Source organism: Grammomys surdaster, unplaced genomic scaffold (genome assembly GCF_004785775.1).
Source record: "Grammomys surdaster isolate TR1022 unplaced genomic scaffold, NIH_TR_1.0 126035, whole genome shotgun sequence".
NCBI classification, from domain to species: Eukaryota; Metazoa; Chordata; class Mammalia; order Rodentia; family Muridae; genus Grammomys; species Grammomys surdaster.
Genome location: NW_021620848.1, coordinates 3,385,473 through 3,411,341, shown reverse-complemented (window position 1 = coordinate 3,411,341; position 25,869 = coordinate 3,385,473). Strand labels below are relative to the sequence as shown.

General features: G+C 41.0%; 1 protein-coding gene across 1 annotated transcript in view; it reads right to left on the bottom strand.

Annotated features, from left to right (window-relative positions):
- Positions 1-25,869, bottom strand: part of Psmb7 (proteasome subunit beta 7) — a 57,652-nt gene that overhangs the window by 28,562 nt on the left and 3,221 nt on the right. Inside the window, exons 4-5 of the mRNA XM_028754665.1 lie at positions 25,189-25,329; positions 19,147-19,262 (exon numbers count right to left, since the gene is read on the bottom strand). Of these exons, the coding sequence (XP_028610498.1) occupies positions 19,147-19,262; positions 25,189-25,329 (257 nt within the window). The remainder of the gene's footprint in view (positions 1-19,146; positions 19,263-25,188; positions 25,330-25,869) is intronic.

The window sequence follows — 25,869 nt, the reverse complement described above, 5'->3', positions numbered from 1 at the left end:
TAATGGGACTTTGCACTGTGCCACCAGGTTACCCAGCTACAACTGTGAAACACTGCATTCTGTGGCATTTATTTGGAGCTATTATTTTTAGTTTGTACTTTGAAGAGTAAGAGCTGAGTAGACAAAATGACAAAGATACAAAAATTTATTACAACAATAGCAAATGGCTGAAAGGTTATACTGTGCAGATAACGGAGCGAATTTATCCCTACCAAGGTTGGACGTTAAAGGCATTACAAATAAGCCTGGCCTGAGTGGACACAAAGGCAGCTCAGCATTATTTGAAAATGTAAGCTTGCTTTGTGCAGAACCAGAGAATCTTTAGGAATTGTCATCTATCTATACAGGGCTCTGGCATTATTTCAGGGCACTCTACTTTTGGAGAGAGGATACAGCTGCCCACAATTTTTTACTCCAATTAGAAGATTTTTTGGCATTTATTACTTTTTAACTTGTTTTGCATAACACTATCTATTTAGCTGGGTCACAGAGAAAACCATATTTTCTATTTAAAATGATTTGTGTACATCGCTTGACCACCTCAATGGTTTAGCAAAGGAAAAAGGCAGCGATTAAACAGTTTCAAATGAGGTGTCCTGCTGATTTTATCAAGTCTGCTGAATGTATAATGAAAAAGGAGAAGCTGACAGCAACACTGCACTGAGGAAATACAGACTACCTTATCTGAACCATTTAAGGAGGTCCAATTATAGATCAAATTTAAAGGGTAGAAACGGCAGATTTACAGACACAAATCAATGAACATGGTAATCCCGATGAATATGACAGATACTCCTGTTACAGAATATTGCTGCGGTTGAGGATCATTACCTTCACAGTACCGGATACATCACATCCAAAGCAGTGGGAAACGTCAAGTGTAGACCAGCATTATAAGCAATGACTATTCATTTAGGTTCTGGGAGCAAAAGGCAACCCCACTTCCCCCTCTTGTATTTTTTTCTCTTTGGGGTTAAAAACAAAACCCTAAAATGCTCTAAAGGAACATTTAAAAGCCCTTTGGACAGGAGACAGACATTAAACATATATAGAACTGGTGTATTCCAAAACCAACCCAGCATATGCAGGGGCAGGCTCACCAAATGAAGCATCTGATTTCAAAATAAACATGTCCTTGAAAAATGTGGAAAGAGGGTCACATTCCACCAATGGTTTTATTAGTTCTCAGCTCACCAGGAGATTCAGGAGTCAAAGGAAAAAGAAAAAAAACAAAAACAAAACCTTGGTTTCTGTTTCAAGGCACAAGTAGAAACCTAAATTCTCTAGGTCTCGCTAGGAAAAACCAAGCTGGTTTTGTGTGGAAAACAAAGAACAGCTGTCAGGAGGAAACAAGAAAATTGCAAATGAGGAAATCTCTGAAAAAAATACTTCTAGATACAAAACGTTCCTGCAGAGTGGCCAAAGGCAGGCTTGCTTTCCAATGTGTCCAAGATTATCTGTCTTGAGGAAGAGCCCACGGGTAAATGGACTAACAGGCTCCGAATCCACATTTTAAAAGGATACAAAAAGACAGGGTATTTACCCAAGAGCTAACAACTTTGTAAAGAATGGAAATGAATTATTGTTAAAGAAACAAACCAAGCTTGGCTTAAAGGCATTTTTCCTGGGGGGCGGGAGGGGGGATCGATGGCCAGCCATTTTTTGTCTTCTGGCCCTCCTTTCCTGGCACTTCCACAGTGAGTACTTTCACTCTAGTCTCTCCTAGGTTTGTATCTGCTTCTGTTCAGCTTCATTCAGTATTTTAATCCGCCCAAGCAAACAATTCTTCCTTGATCAGAAGCTGTTTCCTGCTTGGCAGTAACACCACAGACATAATTTCTGTAAGTGGAAAAGATACACCAGAACCCTCAACTACTGGTTCAATAAGGGTTTTTTATAGTGTAGAGGTGGTAGATAAATACAGAAAGGACATGAACAAGATACTTCTGCTTTCCCGTCTGTACCTCCATCTTTGGCACACAAAGTAGGAGACATTCTCTGGAAAGAGACTCCTAAACTATGCTTGATTCTGCTCCCTCTGAAGCCAAAGACAAAATGGTTCCAAAAGAAATGTAAAAAGAAAAAGATTCAATCTCAAGAGAATTTCTACATCATTTGCAATTAGCTTACCTCCTAGCCCCAGCTTTCAGGAAAGGAGGGCTCTGGCGCCTCCTTTGCATGAGACCACAGAGTGCTAGGAAATGGCACAGTCCCTGTCAACACATCTGCTACACAGAAAGTTTGGGTAACAATTCACACAGGAGTGCAACTGTCAAAGCCACAAGAGGGAAGAGTAAAATTATGACAGAACTTGAAGGCAACGTAATGAGAGGCACAAGAGAAAAAGAACTGTCAATTTTTAAAAAATGAAAAAAGAAAAGAACAAGAACAATCTCCTTAATGTTCGGTCAAGCTCCCAGATCTTGGTCCTAGCCCAAAACCAGATACAACAAATCAACAGACAAACGCCATACAGATGCAGCCATCATGTGACCTACAAAATGTTCTAACATCACATCTCACTTCCCCCATATGCCATTAATAGACACCCCAAGACATACACTGCTTCAGCTTCTAGCCACCTGGCCAGGCATTACCATACACAAAACTAGGGCAAATTCTTTCAAGGACCATTTGCACTATTTTCTATTCTAAAAACATGGACACCTCTGAGTTCCAAACTATCTGGTTTCCCATATGTAAGGAATATACAGAAAGGAAGAGGACACAGAGGAGACTGTGCTTTACACACAGCCCGTGCAGTTAAGGAGCCAGATGCTAATGACACCTACTTTCCATACGTGGAGCTCTGTGACTACAACACATACATGGACAGTGCTCCATGAACTCCCACCCTAACAGAAAGGAGAGCACACCAGGGGAAAGCAAACAGGACCCAAATGGTGAGCACCAATATGCAGCAAGCAATGAATGCCAATGTCACTTAGTTGTTCTTACAGCAACCCACTGTAGTGGTAACCATCTCAGCCAGGATTATAGGCTCAACATGCACAGGGCAGAATTCCATAGCAGCTGCTACCTTATGTGGCCTTCTCACATATATGTCTATATGCATACGACAGTTCAGAAAGAACACACAAGACTGGTCATGACCCTGTCTTACTACTACCCTCAGGCCCTCCCTCCCTTCCCTTCTCCAATGCGCTTACTTCACATTCTACTATCACTTCCCAAATGCCCATTCTATTTTCAGCCTTCTCACCTTGGTATGTGGCAGTCCCTGAGCCCCTTGACAGTTCACAGCACTCCTAATCACCTTCAAACCCCAGTTGAGGTACCACTTCTTCCTAAGAGTCTTCTTTTATTACCACCTCATGAGAGCTTACCACTCTCCTCCAAGACCTGTCCACCCTTCCACAGCTACAAACATACACAAAGCTAGCATATAAGCACCAAACAGATCCATGTTGGATTGTACCATGATGAACAGAAAATGCAACTGGCCAGGAGCCAGGGAAACTGAACAGATCCTAAGGAGGGATGACAGCAATCGACATCTTACGAAGTGTAAAAGAACATTTACTACCTGGTTCCTAACTCATCACAACAGGATGAATAAAGGCAATCAGATTTAACCCAAGTTCAATTTCCAAAAAGATGTCTTAAAGCAACAAAACTACATCCAATTCCTGTCCTTAACATGGCCAAGCCTCCCATGGCCACAGGAGTGGGCTATCTTCTTGGGTTTCTGCATTCTACTCGTGAGGCTTTCTATCTCATCAGGAGCTTCCATGTAGTTTCTCCTTAGCAACCTGCACAAATCTGCCTTTTTCAGATCACCCACAGTGACTGAGTAGCCACTGCTGCTTCCAGTATGAAGCTCTTTAAAACAGAAAAGCAAGGAACAATTCAGTGATTGGCATTTAGAGAGATGACTTTGTGGAACCCTGGAATGGTTCCATACATACTCACTCCCTACCTATCCCCAAGGCCCACTGTCCTCCTTCAAGTCCAACCCTCCCTGATGCAGCCTCTCTTGATACCTAACACACCGAGAAGCCAGGCTGTGGAAAGACAGACATAGGAGAAAATCTACATCTCAGGGAGCTGGCACTAGCAGGGCCAGGAACTGTGCTCTATGTACTTTTAATCCATGGCAGCCACTCCAGTGGGCACTGCCTGGCTTTGACTGCCCTAGCAAGATGCTCATTAAAAGACTCTTCCTGCAAAGTCCTGGGAAGAGGGCACTGTCAACCTTATCATTGTCCCACCTACAGATCTGAGAAGACACTGGGGAGCAAACCACATCTGCTGACCTGCAGAAGGGGCTGATGTACTCATACCCAAAGGTCACATCTTCACCCAAGATTTTAAATGAAATTATCTGTTCTTGTAAGTCCTAAGTCACTGGCTTTAAAAAAAAAAAAAAAAAAAAGTTGTAATGTAAATTATAAGTGTTGAGACTAAAAAAAGTGTAAAATGCAGAATATTAATAATAGAAAAAGCTCACACAAAAACATCATTTCAAAAGATACAGTAGTTTATAAGCTGAGAAGACAGAGATACACAGTTAGAAACACTTCATTAGTAGCCAAAGAAAAGCAAATTAAAATAAAGCAGTCATTGTCTGCCTTTAAATTAACAAAGATTAAAAAGAGTAACAACTAGCATCAACAAAAATGTGGTACAATGGGTGCTAAGGCATTGGAAGAAGCAAAGGGGACAAAACTTTTTCTGTTGGTAATTTGGAAATCACAAGTTGTAGATCCCCACCAAGCCCTCCTGCAAGGGAGTTGCTCTAAGAAACAGAGTCATATACACAGAGAGGTCATTGTTTAGATCAGCAAACAGCAAAGACAAAACAAAACCTAGAGAAATCTACAGTTCTAATAAGCAAGAATGGAAGAAATAAATAGCACAATATTATATGTACAAATCAATTAAACATGTCAAAACAGAAGTATTTTCATTTGCAATAAAAAGGATCCACAGAGAACCTTCAGGAGAGAGAACATCTTCTATGGCAGTACGGTAGATGTGCTTCAATTACAAATGACACAAGGCTGCAAACCCATGAATCAAAATAGCCACCTCCTTCAGAATAACTATTTCTACTGTTTACTTATATTTTAAATTTTCTCTTCAAAAATCACACACCGCTTATAATTTTAAGCTATAAACCTGGAGAAAAGCCAACATTATAAAAGAAGAAACAAAACTAGCAAACCACCAAGACCTTGCTACGACACAGGCTGGAAGGTCAATCCATGTGTGAGTCAAGAGGACCAAGAAAAGGTAACAGTTAATCACCGTAAGTATACCTGTCTCTCTTTACCTGGATTGACTGACTCAGAAGAAGCCAGCCATCTTATGAAGTCTAGAGCACACCAGCACTCATTTAGAAGCAGACACTGGCAAACAACAACAGCAACAGACACATGGTCATAAGCAATTCCAGGGCACACTGACATCTACTGGCTTTGTGGCTCTTCAGACATGGCACACTGTGCTGGTCCCATTTTTTAAACAGGGGCGACTGACACTTGGACATAAGGAACTTGATCCAATCTCATGGCTCAAGCTTACAGCACATCAACAATTTTGAAGCCAAATTTTTTTTCTGGGGGGGGCGAGGGGCAGGGGGGTTGTTTGGTTTGAACAGTCTTCTTCCATAGCCTAGACTGACTTGGAAAAATGATCCTCCTGCCTCAATATCGTCACCCCCTTCCTTCCCAGTCTCCACCTCCACTTTTCTTCTTTCTTTTGTTTGTGCCTGCGGTACTGGACATGAAACCTAGGGCCTCACACATGCTAGGAGAGCATCATGCCAATGAGCTACACGTCCTCCTGAAAGTTGCAGGGCTTTCTCCCTTCCACCATTTGCCTCTTACACAGGAAAGCCAAACGCTGAAATCAAGATTAGTAAGTGAGCCTAGAATTGAGCTAATTCTCACAGTGAGTCTAATTACCACACATCTGAATACAATCTGTACTGCTTTATAACTTTAGTTTTACTTAAAAATTCAGAAAAAAAAATTGAATTTTAGTCAATGTTTTAAATGATTAAATGTATTGTTACTGTCTAGCACTGACAGATATATGTTCTAGGAGTATTTATATTACAACATCAGTATTTTTTTTGGAAACAAAGCTAGTCTTAATTTTCCGAAACCTCAGAAGGTACTTAACAGCATTAGTGCAGACTGAATAGCCTTTATCCAAAATGATTGAGATCAAAAATAATTTGAATTTCGGATTTGGGGAAATATGCATACATACAATTATAATGAGATATCTTGGGATGGGACCCAAGTCTAAACACGAAATCATCTGCTTCATATGCAACCTATACACATAGCCTGAAGGTAATTTTATGCAATACATAAGGGGATCTCAGTTCCCGCTGCAACCTGTCACATGAAGTCCAGTGTGGTATCTACCTGTATAGTCAAGATCCCCAGTTTCACACTTCAGAGCTGGGATGCTCAACCTATGGTTAGGCCTAAACCTGTTTTTCTGTAAGAATTCAGAACAAAATTTGAAATGTCTTGTGAAAACTCACACCCTCTTACTTGCTCTGTATGCTTAAAAATGCTTGCATTAACACAGCCTGTGTGCAGTTTTGGTTTTGGGGGGTATGCAGCATAGTCTTTTCATATATATCAATGTTTGTTTAAATACTAAATCAAGTGTGACAATTCTATAATCACTGTTACTAGACAACTGAACAAAATCAAAACTGAACTCCTTCTCCACGATGTGCTGCCTACCCAAGCTCTAAAAATTTGGCAGGAGGAAATCTGCATCTTCGAAGACCCATGCTTAAACTCAGACTTGGGGGTGGGGAGGAAGGGCAGTATTTACTGATGGTCCCAAAGTCCTCAGTCCTGAAACCATGTTTAGAGGATAGTCCCCATTTTAAAAACTAGAATTGGTACTCCACTTGTTTCAAATGATTTTCCTACAGCACAGCAGCTGATAATAAGTAGACTGAAGATTTAAACCTAAGTCCAGAGGCTAGGAAGCCCAGGCCCGACTCAAAAGCAACCTAGGATCATGCCAGTTGCCCAAACTCTGTAAACACACAGCTACTCAGGTAGGGCACAGTTCTGGACTCCCTGGTCTCTCTAGGTACATCACTCTGAGCACAAGGTACCATTGCCTCAAAAACTGGGATGTCCAGTACACTAGCTGCCCTGGCTTCCTTTCCCCACACAGTCAGGATGGCAACAGCTCGTGTTCGATCAGTGACTCCTGCAGGCTGAGGAAGACACTGAGTACAAAGCTGAATGTTGGAACATAGTAAGAGCTCAATGAAAACTAGTTATTGTAATGACTCTGGGACAAGCTCTCTGTCCTCCAGCAGTGACTTGATATACTCATTCTCAACAGGTCCCTGAGTGGCAGCTTTAATGGGAACCAAGGTGTTCAAAATTTCTTTTCTCAATGTCGAGAAGTTCTAAGAGACAGCAAGAAATGGATTCCCACTGCTTTTCCCCAAATCAATTTTACCAGATCTTCACAGGAAAAAAGGCTGCCTCTGCTAAGGAGCAGTCTGTTTTAAGCACCCAAGGACCTGTCTGCCACTGTGGTCTGCCAAGGTGGAAGACGTATGCAGCAATAAAGGAGTCACCACAGAACTTTCTAATCCATCAGTGTCAGCTCTTCCTGACAGAGCGCTTACTCACACTTGCTCATTGTTAGTCAACTGGCCACTCTTCCTGCAGAAAACCTGGTGCTTTCCACAGACCCATGGATGGAGGTCATTTTTCACTCCATTCCTGCCTACAAGGCCTCGTCTCCTGGTACTGGTGCTTGCACTGAGGGCCAACAATGCCAGTGTGTGAAAAGCTGATTTATGAATATAAAGCAATGCTGATGCCAGGGGACTGCGCTCAGCCACTAGAGAGCAGTGGAGCACCTCTCCAGGCTCAGATAGACTAAGCCACAGACTTGAAAAGGTTTAATTGTATGCATGCATTTCATTATAAGCCTTGGCCAAAAGCTTCAGAGGCAGGCGGCAGGGCAAGCAATCAGACAATCTTGCATGGCTTGCTGAAATCCAGATTTGTCCTTTGTCAGCATAAACAGTTTAATTTGATGTTTTCACTCCTGAGTAAGCACTGAGTATTACATCTAAACCCTCGTGAGGGGAAGAATGCTTCCTTTTCATCATCAAATGTACTTCAATGTCAGGGTCTACTTTTAATTCCCAATAAATTATTGGAAATATATTCCCAATTAATATGCTGGAAAAATATATATTCCCAATCATCCAACATTTTTCACTAAAAAACCTAGTATCTCAACCAATGCAGCTCCTTCTCTACACATAATTGTAAGTAAATATTTAAAACACCATGTGAAGGGAACAGGATTTTCCTTGTAAGTAAATATTTAAAACACCATGTGAAGGGAACAGGATTTTCCTCATAATTGTAACTGTAAGGTTTCACAGACCTGACAGGTTATAAACACTCCTAAGAAAAGCTTAAAATCTGGGGGGCATCTAGGCTTAAAATGTGAGAAGTTTTCTTATTAATGTATTGTGGTGACATGTCACTAGTTATGGCAAGAAACATTCTCTTAAAACAGAGAGCCACCTAACCCACACTTATAGTCTGAGATGGAGGGGTGAGAATAGCTACAGATGTGCCTGTCCTACTTCCTGTTGCAGGTCAGTCTGCTCTGCAAGTCTTTCCCAAGCTGCCATGACCCTCAGAACCATCAAGAACAAAGAGGGCAAAGGTTTTACCAAATTATAAGCATACCTGATTTTAATAATAAAGTATTGTGCAAAATAGAAATCCTACTTACTGAAAAAAATAGACAGTTGCAAATCTTTCATTTAACTCATCTGTAGCTTCTTTTCAGACATGGAAACAATGTACATTCAGAGAGGTGAAGGAACCTACTCAAAGCTGCACAGCTGGTGATGACAGAATGGGACACTGACCCTATCTCTGGAGGTAGCACCACCCTCATCCTATGAACTACCCAGAAACACAGAAAGTGACTTTCCACTTAATCTGACCAACCTAAAATCAGAGAGTAAAAGAGCAGTAAGCACTAGGTTGTAAGTACAAAGACACTTTGCTTTTAGCTAGTCCAATTTTGAGACAAGAACAGAGAAGAGGAATTAGTTAACCTCAGTCTCTCTGAAGTGGGATTTAAAGCAAAAAACGTAAAACTGAACACTTTGTTTAACCGATCTAAAAGTACTCCTGGCAAGGGCTTTTATTTGGTTGTGGATAGACTGAGTACTGAACTCAAAGGTGAAAAAATTTCATAGGAAAACGTCAAAGCTTAAAAAAAAAAAAACCCACGAAGATAACATTAATTCAATACCTTCGGTATTTTACCAACACCTTTATCTACCCCATAGAACCAAGAACAAAGTCCACTATGGTCAGAACAGGTTAAGAACCGTCAAAGGCTAGCTGTATTACATTCCGTTTCAGGTAGCGTCATGAATTTTACAAGGAAAAGTTTTCTCATCTCTAACCTAAGGGCACCATCTATTGGCTTAGTATCACCTTTACAAAAACCAGAAAGCAAGATACAGAATTTAACCTGCAGGGACTTACAGCTCCCAGCTGTTTCCTTTTTGGCATTTCATAGCTACAGAAATCTTAAGATTCAAAATTCACGTGTCACACATTTCAAATCTTCTAAAATGGACCTTACTTATACTAATCAAAGCTTGGAACGGTGCCAGAGAAATCCTAGCACACAGAACTGCATAGAAAATGTGTTGGCATTAAAATGACTGCAACACTACATAAACATCCACAATGTGCTTCCCAGCAAGGGTGACACTCAGGGCACCCACAGCATCTTCAAGCCCCACTCAATGGGACAGGACCTTTAGCCACTCCTGGTTTTCTTTGCTCTCATAGAGCTCAGTCTGGCCTAGAACTCAAAATCTAGCCCTGATAGAACCCGCCCACTTCAGCTTTCATGGTTCAAGGATTAAAATCACACAGCCCCACCTTCAGCTTCTAGCCACCATTTTACAGCAGAAATCAAACTCATAGCCAGGGAATTCTGGACTTAAGATTTCAAGATACACTGACTCTAGAAATGAGCTCTTTTCACAGCACCTCAAAAAATGGCACAGAGGGCAAGACTTGCAGGTAAAAGTGTACAGTGCCCACAAAGTGTGTTAGCACAGACATAACATCTCAGTGCCCTAGAAGATCAGAAGCATTAATAGGTGTGGCCTTGACATTCCCAAGATTAAAAGGCAAGTTCATTCATAGACCTGCCAAAAATAAAGATACTATACCACAACCACCAAAACCACATCAGCGTCTTTAAAAAAAAAAAAAAAAATGCGAAGAGGGTCTTATTCTGCAGAAGTCCAGCATGCTGGGGTCTCCCATTACCAAGATAGAGAGACCCCAAAATGAGCTCACAGGCCCAATTTATAGCTCATTAGGGGAATTCTGGAGCAGGTGGGTTTTGTCTTATTCATGGGGCTTGCTGGAAACTGCTGACCCATTGTCCTTGCTTCAGGCCAGGCCAGGTGATGGAGCAATTTCTGATGCCAGGGCAGTTTCTGTTAGCTACCTGAAGCCTGGGTTCTTAGGCCTAATTTCCTGAACTGCCAATTTGAAGTCTGTCATGGAATCAGCCTAGCCTTTTCATTTCCCCTTTCAGTAATGGGCCATCTCGAATCCTTGAGATGTATCTGAGGCCCCTACACTAGCAGCTCCAGCCAGCCCTATGTCAAGGAGAGAACCTAGTAACACAGCAGAAATGGCCACCTTTTAACTCAATTGTCTGGAGGTGCTAGCTTGTTAAAGACATCAGCTTCATTTTTAAAATAACAGATCTCAGGTTCCAGGAATCTAGCTCCAAGCAGGGCTTCTTCCAGGGTTTTAAGTTACACTTCAGTACTTCCCAAAAGAGACCTCCGGGGTCACTGGCTGTCTCACAAACCTTCCAAGAATGAAGTTTCCTGTACTGGCACAGATCCTGGCTGCCTCTGACTCACAGGATTCAGGGTACAGACAAAATCATAGCAATACATGATTCTAGGACTCTCAATATAGCAAAAAGAATTCCCAGCAATGCTTCAGTGATGAAGTTCATAGACCAGTCTTCTGAGAAGTTATCCAAGAAAGCCAAAGAACTAAATACAGCTGCAGCTAAATCCATCCCTGACTCAGGAACTGAAAATGAGTATGGAAGAAACATTTTACCATCCTGAAGCATGGTAATTTGGTCTGATACAGGATAACTTTCAAAAACAAGTCATATGAAGACACCACGTCTGCACGGCAGGCACAGTAGCACACGTTTGTCATTCCAGCACTGGGGAGGCTGAGGCAGAAAATCAGGAGTTTGAGGCCAGCATGGGGTACATGGCAAGCCTCAAAATAAATTTATTAACAAATAAACAAATAAATAAAAGAAAAGTAGGAGATACAGCTATACAAAGGGTGTGTAAAATACAGAAAAAGTGATCCTCAACTTCTCTATATGTGGTGGTTTGAATAAGAATGGCCCCTCAGGTGCGTGAATGCTTAGTCATCAGGGAGTAGAATTATTTGAGAAGGATAGTAAGAGTGGCCTTGTTGCAGAAGTTTCAAAAATCCACACTAGGCCCAGCTTTTCTCTTTCTCTTCTCTGCTTTCAGATCAGGACATAACTCTCAGATACTTCTCCAGTACCATGCCTCCATGCCACCATCTTCCCAACATGATGATAATGGTCTAAATCACTGAAACTGTACGCAAGCTTCCAGTTAAATGCTTTCTTTTATAAATGTTGTCTTGGTCATGACATTTCTTCACAGCAATAGAACAGTGACCAAGACTGTTGGTCATCCATGTTTCAATTTAATTTTAGGATTACTCTGTCTGTAAGACGAGACACTAGTTTGTTTCTGCCACTTTGTCCCCATCTTCTAAACTGCTCAGGGCCCTGGAACTGGGACTTGGTAGGTACATTACAGTAATTAGGAAACTGTGTACTCAGTTTATCTGGATAGACTTTACCTCAATGGCCCTCAGAGTGACCCCACATCTTCCCTAATGATGCATACCAATGTTTATTCCTTAAGTTAGTATTCCTAAATTGTCCAAGGGCCTCATTTCCAGGAATGTCATGCTTGAAATGTATTCACATTAATTCTCTACGTGGATAAGCAGGCAAAATAAAAATTTTATATACCATGCCAATGTTGCTCCAAGGAACACTGCCAACCTAACGAAAAGACAGTCCCCAAGCTTCTCCTGACATGACTTCAGTCTGCCTAATAAAGGAAAGCTGGCAAGTTCACAGCATAAGCTAATTAATCTGAGAATTAAGTGCCTGCATTTTGTCCATCTAAAAAGAAATGACTAAAACCTTATCTCTTTCTTATTTTTAAAAAAGTCAGAGACTCTTGTCCAGCTTTCACAAATCACATTAGCAGTCTCTTCCAAATTAATTTTCTAAAAGGAATGTCACTAAACTAAGACTTTAACATTCCCTTTTCTAGGTTATGCACTTCCTCGATAGGTGGAGAAACCTTTGGGAGCCACTCTCTACATCTGAGGGTCAAACGCAACAGTAGTGAAGTATCTTGCCACAGCTGTGCTCTTGCAGGGTGCTTGAGTGTTATTGTCACTGTGGTCAACATGATTGAGACAGGGCCAGACCACAGAGTGGTCACCGTATTCTTCTCCCAGTAAACCCTCTGAAACACCAGGCTTTAGGGAGACATCTAGACCAGTGTCAGTACCTGTGCCAGCTGGCCAAATGAAGAAGACAGGATGGGTGACATATTTAATGTAGAAAAATAGACTTTGTACACCTAGCTGGTTGCCCACACACTATCCTGTGAGCGGGCAAACTTTTAGTACCCCTTTCTATCAGTGTTTACTGTCAAATCAACAAAACTAACAAAAAGGAAAAAAAAAAACCACCTCATTACAAAGTTTGGCTTCTACTCATAATAAAGTCAGTTTAAATAAAACAGAATATAGATGAGGTATTCATTTTCTCAAACTATGCTAGCAGAAGGCAGAAATCCCCCCAGGAGGCTCAAAACCCAGGAGAGCATTACACTGAGGATGGCCCTCGCTTATGCCATTATTTGAGGTTTGGGCTGTTGCTCATCCAAAATAAGAAACATAAATTAAAACAAAGTTCATCAAATACTGGCAATCAGAGCTCTCCCTCAACACCTAGCTCCCCATCTCCTCAACAGGATAGAAAGGGGAGAAAAGGAAATCAGCAGAATAAAGACACAAAACCAAACCACCATAGAAATGGAAGCCAGGCTAGGAAGGAGACACCCACACAGCACCTGTCACAAAACAAGGCTAAGAAAGCCCAAAGGCACAGAGGCAAAGCCCAGGGCACTATGAAACTGAATTTATATGCTTTTGAAAAGCTCTCCTTTTCACAATGGACACAGACTGGAAAGAAACAAAAAATAAAACCATGTTGTCTTAAGGTCATAGAATTGTGAAAAATTGAAAACTGTTTTTGACTCTATAAAGCTATTTCAATAAATACTTGGTTGTTGTTGATATGCAAGGTGGAAAATCTACACAAGGAACAATCAAAAACACAAAGAGGAAATAAATATCCTTTGGGAATTTGGACAGATACTTTTACTACTCAGAAGCAAAGCTTAATAGACAACATCTTAATAGACAAAGCTTAATGAGACAACATCTGTGAGATAGTGATATCACAGCAGCAGTGTTGTACTGGGACTTGCTGGAGAGGGACATCAAAGGTTCAAATCCCAGCTTTGCCACTTACCAGCTGAGTGATAATAGCTAAATTGCTACATTTCTCTAAGCTTCGGGTTTCTCATCAATAAAATAGCAATAACAGAATCATCTGCACGTATTTTAATAGAAAATAATGCAGTAGCACCCAGCAGACTGTGACATAGAGACACTACATAAATATGCTTTACTTTAAATAAATTTAAAACAATACTAGATTCAATGGTAATGAAAAAAGGACTAGACACATGAACACTGCTTTGTATTTTCTTACAGCCAAATTGGAGCCATATACATACACAGAACAGAGTCAGTGCTAACTCTACTCTAGAACTGTAAAACTAGTCCACAGTAGGCAGCAGCTGAAGTTACTAATTTACTAAGTTCCATATATCCATTGGTACCAAGTTACAGAACCAAGATTCTGACAGGTTCTTAAGACAAGATTCCACTCTTGAATATCACAGAATTTTTGTAGAGACAAAGGGACAATGCCAGGAAGTGGCAGTGAGAATCTGTTCAGGTGAGAACAAGGGGTTGCTGCCACAGAGGTCTAGAATATACACAGAAAAAGAGTTAGGAATGAAACTAAAGAGGAAGCAGCCCAGGAGGAAGAGTTACTGCTACACGGCAGCGAACAGCAGGCAGGCAAGTGGCATGGAAGAAGACAGTAAAGAACTAACGCCAGGAATGTAAGCTCAACCTGTGGTTTGGCAAACTACTAAGTGTACCCCACAATGACAAGGTCATTCATCCCTCTTGGCACCAGGCCAGTCCATGGTCTGCACATGCCTTGTCAGAACACCACCTACCTTTCTAAGCCTCTTTCATGTCAATGCTCCTTTTGGATGTCAGACTGATATGGCATAGCAAATCTAACCCAATAAGATTAAGATTGCCTAGGGCTGAGAAACCCCAAAACAAAAACATCTTGGCTTGTAACATCTAGACCCCGTTTTGCCTCGCCTCTGGCCCTCTGCTGGGCCCCCTAGATAGAACCCTCCCCCAATCCCCAGCACTGTTCCTGCCTCACCTCTAGTGGAGCCAACTTGCAGAGCCTGGATCACCACAGGGGCCTATGAGTCTTCCCTGTGGGCAGAGTGAGGCAGCAAACTTCTTCCTGGTGTTTTCCCATATTAAACTGGCAAAAAGATCCAGTGTTTGAAAGGCAGCTCCAGAATAACATCTTTGTGTTCTCCTGGTGAGAATAAACTAGTGCTATCTATTAAGAAGGCAATTTAGCAATGCCTCTTGAAAGGTAAAACATCCAATACTGCTTGTCATCTATCACTGATGGGGGCCGCCTGCCCAGCAGCTGTGTCTGGGGAAGTCCACCCTCACATGCACAGGCTGAGCTTCACCTTCAGAAGCACCCACCCTTCCCCCCATGCAGCTCTCTGGCAGTGTGAAGGACTGCAGCATCAGTGCAGACTGTCCAGCCACTGCTGCAACAGCTATTCAGATCACCGTGCTCACCTGTCACAGCCCATTTCTAAATGGGGATTCTTTTCTTTTCTTTTGGCACGCTCTTTGCCCCAAACCCAGTGTTTCCCCTCCTAGGAAACAACATGCTATCAAAAAAACAAAAGCAAAACACCTCTTCCTTAAATCATGCAATGACTATACTGCTTATAAGAGAACTCTGACAGAGACACGAGCACATCCTAATCTAGAAACTTCTACAAACCAATCCATATATTGGTAAAACTCTGAAAAGCAAACTGTTCATCAGACAGCACATGACTATCCTGTCATGTGCATCCTACTCTCATCAGACAATGTTTCAGTGTCACTGACTCAGAAAGGACTCTTCAAACACCACATACTCCTTCCTGCTATTCTTTGTTACTGTGTTCCTTTAGAGTTGCATGTATTCACCTATTTAACGACATTCTGAGCCACAAGGCAACAGGCTAAGAGGTAGCACTGTGCTGAGCACTGTTCTCAGCACCAAGCCCAGTGCCTAACACTGCTGCTGCCAAATGAGTATCTGGCAAATGAATGACAAGACTCCTTTTAAGACTCAGGTAAACTTTCCCTGCTTTGCGGCAGTTTAGAAGTGACCCTTTCTCCCATGGATCCTACTGGCCTTCGTACCCAGCCTTTGCAGACACCTACTATATACCTCTCTGCAAAGACTATGCCTGTCTTGAAGGTAAAAAAAAAAAAAAAAACCTCTTACAAATCTCACTCAATAAAATAGTTGAGGAACTGACAAGAATGGGCGTACACCTTTAATCCTAGCACATGGGAGGCTGAGGATCTATAAGTTTGAGCCATCCTGGTCTACATAGTAAGCTGTAGGAGAGCTGGGGCTACATAAAGACCCTGCCTAAAACAATAAAATAAAAATCTAAACAAACAGTTGAGGAACAAATGGGCAGATGAATAAACAACACCCAAAGTTAACAACCTACTTGCATTATTAAATCAGACGTTAGTCTTAATTCAGTCCTTTAGGACATCAAAAACAGACAGTGTAGAGTAAGTGGGCTAAAGAAGAAATATCTTACAAGCTAGGCATGGTGGTAAACACCTTTAATCTCAGTACTCAGACAGGAGAGTTAGGTGGATCACTGTGAGGTTAAGGCCAATTTGGTCTATAAAGCAAGTTCCAGATCAACCAGGGTTACAGAGTGAGCAAGAACCTATCGCAAAGCTTGTATGAGTGTGTAAGTGCGTGTGTACGTGTGAGTGAGTGACAGAGAGAGAAGAAATATTCTACAAATTCAGTTATGGACCTGTTGCTCTGAACTCAATTAAGTTCATAACAGCCTAAGACCATGGCAAGCCAGGACAAAGCACAAGCAAAATAAGCACTTGACTGCTTACTTCAAAACAACTTTTTCTAAAGTCAGCATGTGGTAAACCACTATAGTTCAAATGCAAGAGAAGCATAGTCTTATTTCCCATTTTAAAAATGCTTGGTATCCATGTTAAATGTCCCACCAGGCAGTAGTAGCATTCACCTTTAATCTCAGCACCAAGGAGGCAGAGGCAAATGTATTTCTTGAGTCTGTGGCCAGCCTGATCTACAGATTGAGTTCCAGGACAGCCAGGGCTACAGTGAAATCCTGTCTCAAAACAACAAAAACAAGTGAAATGTCCTGAAACTGGTGGTTTGTATCAGGCTGTTGGAAAAGAGCATCTTGAAGGATAGGGTAAGAGCATATAGAGACAATAAGACCCTGCCCACACAGGAGTATACTGACAGTTGAGTAAAATATGGCTTCCCTGTGCACTGTTATTTTTCTCAAGTTCGAAACCTTTCAAATAAAAAATAATGAAACCAAGCCTGGTATGGTGGCACAGGCCTTCAATCCCAGCATTCCAAAGGCCAATCTCTTGAAGTTCAAGGCCAGCCTTGTCTGCACAGTGAATTCCAGAACAGCCAGAGCTATGCAGAGACCCTGTCTCAAGCCTCAAGCCACTTTAAGAGAAAAGATGAAGCTGAGTTTGATGGCATAGTTTTTAATATACCTAGCTACTCAAAATACTGAGGCAGCAGAATCACAAGTTCAAGGCCAGTCTAGGCTACAAAGTGAATTCAAAGCCAGACCAAACAACTTTGTAAGATAAGATGATGCCTCAAAATAAGAAGAAGGCTGACGCTTGGTACCTCACTCAGTGATAAAGCACTCACAAGCACACTTGAGGCTCAATGTTCAAACTCTGGTACCACCAAAAAACATAATAAAATTCTCCCTTTACAACTCTTCAAGGAATTAGAAGGAAAGAAATAAAAGCACTTCAATAGAAAAAAAAATTGTAATAAATCACTTTAGAACAATTTTAAAATTATACTTCCTCATTTTAAGATAATTATAAAGACCCATCTATATATGAAAGCATGGTCATGCACACCTACACTTCCAACACTTGGGAGGTGGAGACAGGAAGAACAGGAGCTTAAGGCCATAAAGAATTTGAGGCCATCCTGAGCTAAATGAAATCCCATCTGAAACAAAGACATTAATTACAAAGATCCGCTCATGGTGTAAGGTTGGTTTCCTAGCACAGAGGAAACAGCTACTGTAAAGTGCCTTATACAGGGATAGACTACAAAATGGAACAACAGAGTCTCCAACTGGTAACTTCCAACTATCCACAGAGATCATCTTCCTAGCTCCACAGCCAAGGTAGAAAGGTAGACAGCAAATAGCAAGAAAAACAGCAACCAAAGACAACTAGACTTACATAATTTGATTCAGAAATTTAATATAAACTTTCATTTGAAAACGCCAATTTGTCTAAGGAAAATTTTATCACTTTCAAAATTTTTTAAAATAAAAACAAAAACAAACAAACAAACAAGCAAACAAACGAACCCAGTGTTCTTATCTAGCAGTTGGAGCTAAGCCACAAACACAAAAGCCCGACCCAAAAACACTGCAACTGTGAGTAGGCCAGGCACTGACGCAGGTTCCCCTGTGTACTGTGCCACTCACAACAGCCTGGTATCACTTGACACTTTCCAGGTAGGAAAGTAAGGTTCTCCAGTCCCATAAAAGGGACTCTGTCATTCTAGCTTCAGCTAAGGGCCTCGTGGGCTAGTAGGATGGCTCAGCAGGTAAAAGCACTTGCCACAAGGTTGGGTGACCTTAGTGTGATCCCCAGAACCCACATAAAAGAGTACTGACCACACGTGTGGCACATGTGTGCCTGCCCACAATAAATACATGTAAAAAGAAGTTAAAATAGACTTTCTATCAGTTTCAGCATGTTGAAAGGTGCAGCTTCCACTCAGTCTTTCCACCTGCTTATACACACTGGGCTCCGTATACTCCACTATCACCTTTTCCCAGCTCCTGCCCAAGCTCACTGCTTGCTGCCTGCCCACAGCTCCCAAATCCTCTTACGATATTCATAGCCTGTTGGGTTTAGATCACTGCAAACTCTTATAAAGGTAGAAGAAGTAACGTAGAGTTCCCACATACCCTTGACCTGGTTTCTCCAAAGTAACACCGGATGTGACCACAGCACAGTATTACCTACACTAGTAGCCTTTATCTGAGTATTTTTCACTTCCTAACATTGCTACTAACATAGTTTTATAGTTGTTTATTGTCTGTGGGTATCTAGTAAATAAATCCTTACAACCAAGAGTCTTTATCTAAATTTGCTCACTAAATTCTTTATCCAATTATATAAAGAATCTTTTTCTAAAGCTAGGCACAGTGGCACAGTCCTTTAATCTCAGCATTCAGGAAGCAGAGGCAGGTGGCCAGCCTGGTCTACAAAATGAGTTCCAGGACAGCCAGGGCTACACAGAGAAACCCTGTCTCGAAACACACACACCCCCAAAAAATTCTTTTTTACATCACCTCCCAAGTTAACAACCCATGGTAGGCACTGGATAAACAGTAATTAAGTAACATCACAGGAATGCACTTTTGCCTCCCTAAACAACAATTTGTTTTTGAGTCTAAAACAAGAAAAACATAACACTCACCCATGGTGACATAAGGCAATTTATCAGTTGATCCATGAGGATAGATGCTGTAGAGATGAGGTCCAGTAACATCTACTCCCCCCAACACCAGGGCTGCACCAATGTAACCTTGATACCTGGTGACCAGAATAGACACAAAGAAAGAATTGAATCCTGAGTCACTGTAGCTCATGTAAAAAGCTGCAGAAGTCAGACAAGAGTTTTTCTTACTTGTTTCATTAAGGAGTTATTGCCTGCATAGGAACCAGGCATGGAACTAAAATCAGTTGAACATCTACAATTAACTACTGTAAACTGTGTGCAGTGTATCACACGACTCGTTTCAGATAAAACACACAGCCATCTTTTTAAAAGCACTATCACTCCCATTTTAATAAAAAAGGAGAAAAAATAGAAACAAAACAAAACAAAAAGAAACACAAAACAAAAAACTTAAGAGACACAGAGAACTTGTTACTCCAAAGACTATCAGCACTAGATAATAAGCTACCAAGGTAGTTAACATTGAGGAGCTGTGAAATTCAAGCCATTCAGCTGTTCTAACAAGCAGTCTCAACACACAATGGTTCATGTTACAACACCCTTTCCCTCTGAATAAACCCACCACATTATAATCACAGATGTAAAATGGGAAGCTGCTGTGTTGTCCTTCAGAGACATGCAGAGCTCCGTCATGACCTATGAAGCTGCTGGTGACCCACAGAATAAAGACTATAGTTGTTCAGGAACACAAAGAAAACCTGTTTCCACCCACATTCCCTCCATGTAACTACGCACTCAAGTCTTGGACAGTTGCTGAACTCTTTAACTAGTTGGTGGTCATTTCTATAGCTCCCTTTTCCTGGAATGGCCTGGAAGTTTTGCCACCAAGACAACTGCTGTACTTTATGAACATGGCTGGATTTAAAGTTTTCCACTCTAAACCTTTAGCTCTTTAAAAAGCAAGCTGAAACCAATACATGCTGAACTTGCCATACACTAAAACACAGATAAAGGAGCAAAGCCATCATTCCTACTGAGAAGAGCTACATGACATACAGAAGCACAACTGTGAAGTCCAGACACCAAACTGCTGATAATCTCCCATTTTTAAAGTGAAAAATTCAAGGACAGGAAAGAATTTTAGGAGCAGCATGATGAGAAGCCAGAGACACCTCAGCAGATAAAGGTGCTTGCTGCCAAGCCCAATGATTTGAGGTCCAGTCCCCAAGACCTACATGGTGGGAGTGGAAAACTAACTCTTCTGTTGTCCTCTGATCTCCTCCATGTGTACACCACCACTCACCGCCCCTCAAATAATAGCAATTTAAAGTATTTTTAAATTGGTGAATTAATATATGTACTGCTCTTGCAGGGAACCAAGTTTAGCTATCAACAGCCACATCAAGAGGCTCACCACTGCCTGTAACTCTGGCTCCAGACAGGCCTCAAAGGGTGTTTGTACCTGAACATACATACTTACCCACTGACACACACAAAACCAAAAACAAATTTAAAAGAATCCTTATTTATTTATTTATTTATTTATGTATTTATTTATGTATTTATTTATTTTACAAGTTGCAGCTTTAGAGGGAACAGAGGTCCTAACTGTGGAAACATCTGGTCCAAGGCTTGTTAGCAGCACAGTTAAGACTGGAGCCTAAGACACTGCACAAACAAGTCAGAAAGGCTGGATGCATGCCCCCACCAATGCTGAGTCATCTATCTGCCTCATCTGCCTGATGAGGAGGGCATCTAAATAAAGTTAGTTCCCTTCCAGACTATAATACCTGTTGCATGCCTTCAAAAAACTCTAAAACTTTTAGACAAATGACTGGCATCCTTAAAATCTGAATCAGACAGAGGGCTAGGAGTAAAGTTCAATGGTAGAGCATTTGCCCAGCACATGCAAGGCCTGGGTTGGAACTCCAGTACTAAAACAACAACACAAAAGCCCTGATCCAAAAGCCTACTTATAGGACTCCAGCCCAAGAATACAGTCAGAGAAAGAAATATACAGGAATATATTTATCACATCACTGTTAGTGATGTAAAAGAAGATGGAGAAATAGCTAAATGAAGTGTTAGATACAACAGAATATGACATGATCACTAAAAACCACACCTTTTCTTGTATACTAGTAATTGTGGTATGATCTTCTGGTTTTGACAGTGTGTATCAAATGCTAAATCTGCCTTTATGAATAACAGAATTTTGCGGGGCTAAGGAATTTATTCTAAAATACAGCCTGAGGAATTGTACATCCACCCAAATATTTGTGAAAATATCTTCTTTTTTGGGTTTTCGAGACAGGGTTTCTCTGTGTAGCCCTGGCTGTCCTGGAACTCACTCTGTAGACCAGGCTGGCCTCGAACTCAGAAATCCGCCTGCCTCTGCCTCCCAAGTGCTGGGATTAAAGGCATGTGCCACCACTGCCCGGCGTGAAAACATCTTCAAATGGGCCACATCATTAACATTCAAAAGCTGATTAATGTAGCATGAGACTGACAACACTACAATAATATATACACTTCCATACTATATAATTAATATAATTAACATAACATTATTGATAGTTGGTACTTAAAAATTTGTGGCTCAGATCTCTTTGAGAATTTACTAAAATTCAGCCTTCACTTCTAACAGGTATTCATTTGCTTAAGTATTATTCTCTTATGTCCTGTGGTGCTATGTCTCTAGAACTCTTCTCTGGGCTGGAGTCTGAGCTCTCTACTAACCAATACAGCACTGTACACAGGGAAAGCTACAAAGCAGTAAATGTCCTAGCATGCCATTTCTGTAATGCATACACATGAAGCTGTAGGTAAGGCGTAAAAGGTCTGAAAAAAAGTCAAATAAAAACTGTTTAGGTCCCATTATAAATACCATCATCAGCCTTGCTTTTTACTTTTCAAATTATTACACTCACACACTTACTGTGTTGTGAATGTCCATGTGGATGTGTAAGCCCCATACCGCACATGTGGAGGTCAGTAGGCAACTCACACAAGTTTGTTCTCTCCTCCAGCATGTGGGGTCTGGGACTGTGAAATTCAGACGATTAAACTAGGCAGCGGGTGTCTTTCTCTGCTAAGCTAGCTAATCAGCTCTTTTTTATCCCTTTCTCCCTCATAAGTCAATGAGACAAAAACTATCACTGGCATTTTCCAAGGAACTATACTTAAGAAGTATAAAACAGGGTTGGAGAAATGTCTTAAGTTAGGAGTGTTTACCTGAACTAAGTGACTCAAAACTGCCTGTAACTCCAGCTCCAGGGATCCAGTGCTCTCCTTTGCCTCTGTCCAAGTGTGTGTGTGTGTGTGCGTGTGTGTGTGTATGCACTTGCAAACACAAAAATCTGTAGAACAAAAGAGCATGATCCAACAAAGTCACAGCTGGCAGATCTTGACCCAAAGCACTACAGTCAAATGCCAAGCCTTCCCCAGACCACTCTCACTCTATGCAATTCACCCCAGATGTCTCCAGATGTGAAGGACAATATTATCTTGGTTTAAATTTTTAAATTTTAAAATTTTTCTCAAAACATTAGATAAAATTTAACTCTGGCCAGGAATGGTAATACAAACCCTTTAATGTCAGCACTTGAGAGGCAGAGGCAATAGATCTCTGTAAGTTCAAGGCCAGCCTGATCTATACAGCAGGTTCCAGGTCAACTACAGATACAGTGAGACCCTGTCTTACAAAATAAGTAAATAAATAATCTTTACAAAGTGTACTAATAAAAATGAAGCACTGAAGAGAAAAAAAAGAGCAGCTGCAGAGTTCTTAAGCCATATTAGAAAAGATTAAATATTTGCTAAATTGCTAAATTCCTTAAAAACAAATGTAAAAAAATTGTTTGTATGTAATAGGCCATAAGATCCACCAGGGGGAGCTTTATATTTAAAATCAATATCTATAATTTTTAAAATCAGTGTCATAAATGATCGGTTGGTCTCATGCTATAACTGGTAGTAATAACTCCTCTGTGTTAGCACTATGGCTTCATATACAAAAGGCTGAGCATCAGAGGGGAGATCATGGCTCTAGCTTAGACTCTCTCATCTGTAAAGTGAGAACTAAGTCACTAACCTCCCAGCAGACACCACTGAGAATGCAGAGCTATCCTACAAGGACCTCAAACTCTCAGGAAAGCCAGAGGACATCACAGCAAAGCAAAGGCTATGACAAATACACTCCAACGTCAAAGGTAACACTGACCATAAAATCCCTAAAAGTAACTGCCACATTATTCTACCTTCATTCTAATTTTTAAAAAAGGACAGAAATTTGTATTCTTATTTTAAATCTCCCAATTTATAATTATTGGCACTATTTTGTTTTAAATGCCACGTGACCTATATAAACCTCTTTAGGCCAATGAGCTCATGACATTCATAGGGGCAGGTGTCTGATGCTCACTCCTCACAAAAGGAAAGGAAGGGAATGCCAAGGGTAAGGCAGGTCCCAGAAAGAAAATCAGGCACTATTTCCACTGTAACAGACTTGAGGGCTGATCTTGGAGGTCCAAACGCATGGGAAGAGGGAACCTCAACTGAAGAACTGCCTCTGCTAGATTGGCCTAAGGGCACTTTTCTTGATTACTACTTATGGAAGAGGGCCCAGCCGACTACTGGCAGTACTATTCCTAGGTATGTGGTTCTGAACTATATAAAAAAAAAATCTAGCTGGGCGATGATGGCATATACCTTTAATCCCAGCACCTAGGAGACAGAGGCAGGTGGACCTCTGAATTTAAGGCCACCTTGGTCTACAAGAGCAAGTTCCAGGACAGCCAGGGCTACAAAGAGAAATCCTGTATGGGGGAAAAAAATCTAGCTAAGAAAGTCAGTGAGAGCAAGCCTGTAAGTAAGCAGTGTTCCTCTGTGGTTTCGGTTTCAGGCTCTTGACCTGAATTCTTGCCTTGGTTCTCCTAGAAGATGGATTGTAACCTGTAAGATGAAGTAAACCCTTCCCTTTCCAAGTTGTTTTCAGTAAGGATATTTATCACAGCAACAGAAAAGCAAACTAGAAAAATACAGCTTCCCACTTATGTAGAACATATGAGAAAACCAACTTAAGATTTTAAAACATCAAAACCTCTACAAACATAAAGTAGTAATAGTGATTATTAATGGGGAAAAAACAAAACTCATATAAACTATGTGTGGGAGTTAGCACAGAATGAAGTTCAGAAACCCGCTTATATATTTATGTATGCATACATGTATATGTTATATATTCATGTGTATATACATTTACATACACATATACATGGTGTGCAGCACCACTGCCTGCATGTGCTTATTTTAAACAGGACACAGTCACAGCCCTTAACTCAAGAGTTAAAGGAAAACATGAAACAGTGCATAGAACACTTGATTTTAGCAAGGGTCTGCAAAGCCAAGTGAGAGAAGCAGGCTGGGTAAAAATCAATATTATTTTATCCACTGTACCCACTAATACGTGACAAGTCATTTTTCACTGTATTGTTACTTTGCTGCTAAAAAGGGAAAGAGAAAAGAAACAGTTGTGTTAGCTAGGCAGTAGTGACCTTTAATCCCAGCACTTGGGAGGAGGCAGAGGCAGGTAGATCTCTGAAAGTTTGAGGCCAGCCTGGTCTACAGTGATAATTCCATGCCAGTCAAGCTACACAGAGAAACCCTGTCTTGAAAAACAAAAACGAACAAACAAAAATAAAAACCAGTTGTGTTTTAATGGTGGGGAAATGAGTAGGATTTACAAGACAATTCAAACAGTTTTACTGTAAGCAAAAGTGGTTTTATCCGGTAATATCTCTATGCTTCAATAAATTACTACACTGACCACAACTTAGGGCAAATCATCACCATATGATACATCAGATCATACAATCCATTTCATTATCAAATACTTTAAAAGATTAAAAATAGCTTTCTAATAGATTTCTAGAACAAGATATGTTCTTCTGAATATTTTTTTCTTAGTTTCCAGGCATCTTCGTGCTAAAAATCTAAGGTTTAAAAAAAAAGAAAGAGAAGAAAATAGATTCTACAGAAGTCCACACCCTGGAACCTTACCTGAAAAGCATCTGCTTCAACATCCGATTAGCTGTAACAACTCTTGGAAGGCGGCCGGTGGTCAGAGAGTGGAGCTCCAAGTTGGAAGAAATAAGCTGGGTTGTCATGTCTGTGTCTGCAGCTGTCCCAGCACCACAGCAACTGAAAAACACCACAGCAGTATCACTGCCAGTCAACTACCGGAAAGCTCAATTCGAAGCAGCGCCTCTTGGCTAACTCCACAAAGTTCAAGTACATGAGAGGTGTTCTGAGTAGTCTGCAATCCAGTTTCTGCCTAACCAACCTTAAACTTAAAATTGAGGACACATAACTCATTATATAAAAATATATTCTCACCGGGCAGTGGTGGTGCATGCCTTTAATCCCAGCACTTGGGAGGCAGAGGCAGGTGGATTTCTGAGTTTGAGGCCAACCTGGTCTACAGAGTGAGTTCCAGGACAGCCAGGGCTACACAGAGAAACCCTGTCTCGAAAAAACAAAAACAACAACAACAACAACAAAAATTCTCTATGGTGCAAAGGGACATTTCAAATAACCCACTTCTCTGCCTCAAACAGAATGTATGTTTTAGTACAATTACAAGTGCATCCAAAGTGTACAAAAGAAGGCAGTGTGTTCAAAGTCTTACAGCTCAATGATGACATTAGACAGTATTGATTTATTACTTCAGAACTGAGTAAA